Below are 6,551 nucleotides of genomic sequence, written 5' to 3'. Positions count from 1 at the left end.
GGAGGTCAAATGTCAACAGGGTTTTTTTCCTTTCCGGTCCATAACTCTGCCATCCATGAAGATATTTTAATATCACTTGGCACAAATGTTTCCCATGATGAGACGACGTGTCTTGCGCAAAACCCGGATCCCTAACTCAAAGGTCAAGGTCACAATTGGAGGTCAAATGTCAATAGGGTTTTTTTCCTGTCCGGTCCAAAACTCTGTCATCCATCAAGGGATTTTAATATAACATGGCATAAATGTTCCCCATGATGAGACGACGTGTCACGCGCAACACCCAGAACCCTAGGTTAAAGGTCAGGGTCACACTTGGAGATCAAAGGTCAATGGGACATTTTCCTGTCCGGTGTATAACTTTGTCATGCAAAACAGGATTTGAATATTACTTGTCACAAATGTTCACCACTATGAGATGGAGTGTCATGCGCAAGAATCTGGTCCCTAGGTTGAAGGTCAAGGTCATACATAGAAGCCAAAGGTCAGATACAAGAATGACTTTGTCTGGAACATTTCTTCTTCATGCATGGAGGGATTTTGATATAACTTGGCATAAATGTTCACTACCATGAGACGGATTGTCGTGTGCAAGAACCAGGTCCTTAGGTCTAAGGTCAAGGTCACACTTAGAGGTCAAATGCCAAATTCAAGAATGACTTTTTCCGGAGCATTTCTTCTTCATGCATGGATGGATTTTGATCTATCTTGGTACAAATGTTCATCACTATGAGGCACCCTTGTTTTCAGAATTATGTCCCCTTGTTTTACTATAAATAGCTTATATTGTAATTTATTTATTACAGGTCGTAGGGAAAAATCGAGACCAGTTTTCTGTGGTACAACATGCATGTTACATCCAATTGTTAGGTGTATTTTGACCTATCTCTACGTGGTAAAGAGTTTCATGTGTTTTTTTTTACTATAAATAACTTACCTTCTTGATAATTGGCCAAAAAATGCTATATGAAAACAACTATAGGTTTTTATATATACAAATTTTAATCCAAGTGTTTTGTTATTACATATTGTATATATAGTACAATATTGTTTATACATTATTGACAGATATCAGTTCATTATGTTATACTGCAGTAGAGAAAAGTAGGTGCCTTCCAGTAGGGGACTTTGTATTGCATGGCAATACTTCATTCACTTGTTTGATCTGTATGTATAGTGGAACCTTTAAAAAATTTCTTCTTTGTACCTGCAGGCCTGATTTCAAACTAATTTAGTTCTTCACTGTGTGATCCTTTACAACAATGGCTCACGCCGTCGTGCTTAATTTTGTTAACAGACGGCAACCATGTTTCAACTGCGAGCGATTTAGATTTCTAATATTGTAACAGAGTAATTATATATTTATCATGTAGCATGCTAAGAAGTAAAATAAGAGTTAGGTCGTATTTTTTATATCTTAAACAGTGATATTATGGAAGCATCAACTTCATCACATCTTCTAGTGGCTGCGTTTGATTTCGGAACCACATACAGCGGATATGCATTCTCTTTCCGTAATGATCCGCTGAAAGTCCAAACCAATCATGGCTGGAACGCAGGATCAGAGAAACTTATATCGTTAAAGACACCCACATGCGTTCTTCTGAGTCCAGACCGGAAGTTCCATTCATTCGGATTCAAGGCGGAGAACAAGTACACTAGTCTTGCAGAAGATGATGAGCACAAAGGGTGGTTATTATTCCGGCGCTTTAAGATGATTCTCCATAACAACGAGGTAATTATGATCGCTGCGTTCATCTTCCATTCTTTCATAGATTTCCCCTGCTATTCGTTCTTTTTCATGCAGACTGATGGACCTTAGAAAAAAAACATGTGCCACATTCGCCGAAAGATCAAACAAATGGAACGCACGATTAGAAAAAACTTATATCTTGATTAAACTCTAAAACAATTAAATGAAATAAAACAGAAAAAAAAAATGCTTTTTACTTACATTTGCAGAACTTATCTCGAGAAACGACTATTGAGGATATTAGTGGGGTGCCAATGCCTGCCATGACTATTTTCTCTATGTCCATCCGTTATTTGAAGGATCATCTGATAGAAGCAGTAACAAGTCAAACAAGTGGTGTAGAAGAAACAGACTTACAGTATGTCCTCACAGTGCCAGCCATATGGAACGACAATGCGAAGCAGTTCATGAGAGAGGCAGCTGTTGAGGTAGGTTTAACCCAAATTGTCAAGTAATTAGTTACTTGATGAATTAATTTCATGGTTTTCGTTATAGATATAAGTATTCTTTTCAAACGTGCATTACATTAACAAACAGTGAGCTTCATTAGGCGTTGCTCATCAAGATTTTGCGTTAAATCCCCTTTATGCCCGTTTCGAAGTTGTAAGTTACGTACGTGGCGGTCGCGCATCCGGCATTCTGACAGACCGACCGACCACTGATTTAATATACAATGTCATTTATACGTGCTCTGAATAGGGCTAAAGGAACTTGTCAATTTTGTCAATATTTACCAGTATCGGTTACAAACTTCGCTTTTGTAGCACCAGAGAACGTTTTTTTTATTACAACAGATTTAACTAATATTGCATAATTTCATGAAATTTAACCTTTTAGACATGTTCTTATAGGCTGGCATGGATGAATCACGTCTGAAACTCTGCCTGGAACCAGAATCAGCCTCTGTTTGGTGTCAGATTATATCAACTGATGCAAAGGCAGCACTGTTCAAATCTGGAACACGGTATATGGTTGTGGATTTAGGGGGTAAATATGTCGGCCATTTTCTAAGTTTAGACTTACTATACGTAACATATTGATAAAAGGTAATTTTATTACTAGTATACGATAAAGGTGTTAACATTTAACGACCGCCTCATGGGTTTCATGGAAGCTAGGGAAAGACCAGACGCTTAATGTAAAGGAAACAATATTTGCAGTTATATATATTAACAGACCTGACATACTTCAAAATAATACTGCCGATTCTCCAAAAACTCTACTATATAAAGCAAAATGTACATTGACTATTATTTCGTTGTCATGTTGTGTATGCGGCGTGACCAAAATACTGGGTATTTTTACTTACCATTTCATTTATTCAATTAGTGCAACATAACTTCCAAAACCTATACTTATTAAGAAGTTTTGAATCATACATAAGTCGACAGTGAATTGACTACAAAATATGTAACCGGTCATTTTTGGACCGAAAGAAACTAAATATGAAAGGATTTAAGTCCATGACTTATTCTTTTTTTTCTTGACTGAAAAATAAATATGAAATAAATGCAAAAATATACTTAAATAATTTGATCTGAAAACTATTGGTATCATGGATTTAAGCCATCATATCATAATTGCTTAAACATGACTTTAGTTGCTAACAACATGGTAAGCGAATTATAGTTTAATATATTTCAGGGGGAACAGCCGACATTTCCGTTCACGAAAAACTAATTGACGGTTCATTAAAAGAGCTCCACAAAGCGAATTGAGGCCTATGGGGAGGAAACGCCGTCGACAATAACTACTTTGATTGGCTAACGAAGATATTTGGAAAAGACACAATGGATCGATTCAAGACAGAGCAGATGGCTGATTATTTTGATTTGTTTAGAGAATTCGAGACAAAGAAAAGAAACATTTCACTGGAATCTGAAGGTAAAATTACATTCAGAGTGTCAGCATCACTGAAGGAGATCTACCAAGAAGTAGTTGGAATACCTCTAAAGGAAAACGTTGTCAATTTAGGACTGAGTAAAATGGTTACATTCATAGGAGACAAACTGAGAATTGATGCGTCCATCGTTATTAACTTTTTTGAAATACTCGTGAATAGCATGATCGCACACGTAAAAGAGGTTTTATCAGAGAAAGAAATGAAGCAAGTCGACACCATTGTATTAGTAGGAGGGTTTGCTGAAAGTGAACTAGTACACGAAGAAATGAGAAAGAAAATTCAGAATAAGCGAATTATTTTCCCGGACGAATCCGGCTTGGTAGTTTTGAAAGGAGCGGTCCATTTTGGCCATATTCCAGATATCATTACAACACGGGTAATGCCTTTCACATATGGGATAGATATTACAAGACCCTTTAAAGAAGAAAAACATGCACAGTCAAAGAAAACTAATGTTCATGGAAAGGACATGGTCAAGGACTTATTTGAAGTAAATGTAAGAGCAGGGGATGAAATAAAGTTGGGTCAAGAATACAGCTCAAGGTTTAAACTCTCAGAAGATATTTCAAAAGCCACATCAGTCAGAGTATATAGATCTACAAACAAAGAGCGAAAGTACGTGACGGACGACGACTGCAAACTCCTTGGGAAAATCAGGATAAACAGTTCCGAAGGCAAAAATCTAAAAGATAGACACATCACGGTAACGCTTGTGTTTGGAGATACTGAGCTGCTTGTGAAAGTGAAGATCTTTGAAACCGGCAAGGAATTCACAAAACATATTGACTGTCTATAAACGTGATCATATCATATCAAAATCATAATTATTGTTGACTATAGTATATCGAATGCAAATAATTCTTTACAAGGATGTTTTCATTATATCCCTTTGTAATCTTAGTAAAAAGAAATACAAAATGAAACAAGTTCAAGATATGCATTTACACAATAAATACAAATACTCCGTATTTTGTAAATAGAAGAGAAATTGTGATTTTACAGCAAATACCTAGACTAGTAAATTTATATTCCCTGTCGAATATGATGTTTGGTGAATGACGAGACTATATTTGAAAGATATAACAATTAAAAGGCAATAACTTTGCAGTTACTGAAGACATCTTGCCAACATAGTAATCGTGTTGGCATCACCGTAGTTATCTATATGTGTATTAAGTAGGGATGGCAACGAATAGCATTTCATAATAATTCATCAATGATTTACTTTGTTTGTGGAAATTTATGAATTTTAAAACAACTAAAGGGCAATAACTCTGCATTTATTGACGAGATCTGACGGAAGATTTACCTGCACCACCGCCCTATTCTGACGAAACTTGCGCGTGCACCACCACCTTGTAGTGGTCTGTAATAAAGGTAGCAAAGACAAAGGCGGCTTGGCTTTCTTCAAAGGAAATGCCCGTTTTTGTCTACTTCAGATATCCTTAGTACACGGATTTTGTCTTTCACGTAATATATGAAAATAATTAGTCTTTAATGAGAAAAGTTATGTAAGAAATCCCAGAAAATGTGGTTAATTTTACTCTCAAGGCGAGATTTCTAGCTGCATAGGCATGTGAAGGAAAGGAAACTATCATAAATGTTAACAAAACCCCGGTCTATTAGCTATAAACTGTTAGTAGAAGTTTTTGAATATTTTTTGATAAAGTTGTTGAATCTTATAAAGAATTTCTTTTTATAACATGTATGCATGTAGTATCTATGTGACTTGAACATATGTTGAATACTTTTATCAAAAGCTGGCGGATGGCACTAGTGTTGAGTATTTAATTCTGTAAATAAAATAACTCATATTCTCGTTAATTTTAACATATTTTTCTCGGTTAAATACAAACAAAAATAAATTTCACACAGCTTATGCCCAGAGGTTTATGTGCATCTGTATAGATATTGTTATCAATATGACGTACTAGTAGGTGGTTTAATCGTTTTTTACAGGATGCTGTTCAAGAGAGTAATAATTGAGCGCCTAGCACTGTGGCCACAGGAAAAAAAAAGGAAAGATAGAAAGCTGCAACTTCAGTGAGAAAAGAAAACAATCAGACTGAACTTGGATATATAATGAGTTTAAATACAGACAGTAATTCATTTTAATAGGATTTAATCAGTGACCGAAAACAGAAAAATAGATTTATAAATGGCTGGAATAAATATTTGACATGTTGTAGTGATGAAATATTCCGTTATATTTCTTCAGGAAACTTGCAAACAAACTTTAAATAAATGTTAGATTTATTCTTGTTAAATGTTAAAACAAAATCACAATTATTTGAAGATAAAATGTGTACTAAATAATTATAGTTTTAGCCTATTTTTTCAAATTCGTAATCGTTGGAATAGCGTTGGCATCCTTCTTCCGACCAACAAAGAAATACAGTTGGTCCAACGTAGGACCAACCATGATAGACGAAAAAATGTTGTTATACATAAGTGTAGGATACCAGTAGTTGGCCCGATGGAGGGCCAGCGATAAGTTTAGGATACCAGTCGTTGGGCCAACGGTGTACCAACCGTTGGGCCAACGTTGCGCCAATTAGCAAAATGGCGTTGGGCCAACGAAGAGTCTGCAGTTGGCCCAACGTTGGGCCAACGCATGTCTGCTATCTGGGTATGCATCACTTAATTGATTTGCAATGTATTGTCTATACAGATGGGCTTTGGTCATTCAAATGGAATTTATTTCCATTTTGCCTTGGTTGTAAAAGCTTTGTTATTAAACAAACACTTACTACTATACCAGAGCATCTATATTATATTCTTGTGTTTGTACACACATTGTTTTGCCTGTGGCATATATATTTATCTTGTGTTTTATCTGAGATTTCTTCACATTAGATATACTTCTGTAACATTACCGTTACAGGTAATGCTACTATA

General features: G+C 35.7%; 2 protein-coding genes across 2 annotated transcripts; both read left to right on the top strand.

Annotated features, from left to right (window-relative positions):
• The first annotated feature begins 1,425 nt into the window (after positions 1 to 1,425).
• LOC123532814 (heat shock 70 kDa protein 12B-like) lies at positions 1,426 to 4,621 on the top strand. The gene is made up of 4 exons (XM_045314403.2): positions 1,426 to 1,732; positions 1,960 to 2,178; positions 2,602 to 2,737; positions 3,395 to 4,621. Exons 1-4 carry the CDS (start codon positions 1,430 to 1,432, stop codon positions 3,466 to 3,468), a joined length of 732 nt encoding a protein of 243 aa, XP_045170338.2. The 5' UTR covers positions 1,426 to 1,429; the 3' UTR covers positions 3,469 to 4,621.
• LOC123532305 (heat shock 70 kDa protein 12A-like) lies at positions 3,541 to 4,621 on the top strand. Its single transcript, XM_045313712.2, has one exon. The coding sequence runs from the start codon at positions 3,541 to 3,543 to the stop codon at positions 4,447 to 4,449; it is 909 nt and encodes a 302-aa protein (XP_045169647.2). The 3' UTR covers positions 4,450 to 4,621.
• Positions 4,622 to 6,551: the final 1,930 nt, after the last annotated feature.

The sequence above is a fragment of the Mercenaria mercenaria genome, chromosome 11, assembly GCF_021730395.1.
Source record: "Mercenaria mercenaria strain notata chromosome 11, MADL_Memer_1, whole genome shotgun sequence".
Lineage (NCBI taxonomy): Eukaryota > Metazoa > Mollusca > Bivalvia > Venerida > Veneridae > Mercenaria > Mercenaria mercenaria.
The sequence above is the reverse complement of the archived record's forward strand: the minus strand, read 5'-3'. Positions and strand labels throughout refer to the sequence as shown.

Coding starts and splice junctions, on each gene's coding strand:
- LOC123532305 (XM_045313712.2), top strand. CDS start 3,541: ATGGATCGATTCAAGACAGAGCAGATGGCTGATTATTTTGATTTGTTT.
- LOC123532814 (XM_045314403.2), top strand. CDS start 1,430: ATGGAAGCATCAACTTCATCACATCTTCTAGTGGCTGCGTTTGATTTC. Junction 1,733..1,959: donor TGATTCTCCATAACAACGAG/GTAATTATGATC, acceptor TTACATTTGCAG/AACTTATCTCGAGAAACGAC. Junction 2,179..2,601: donor TGAGAGAGGCAGCTGTTGAG/GTAGGTTTAACC, acceptor ATGTTCTTATAG/GCTGGCATGGATGAATCACG.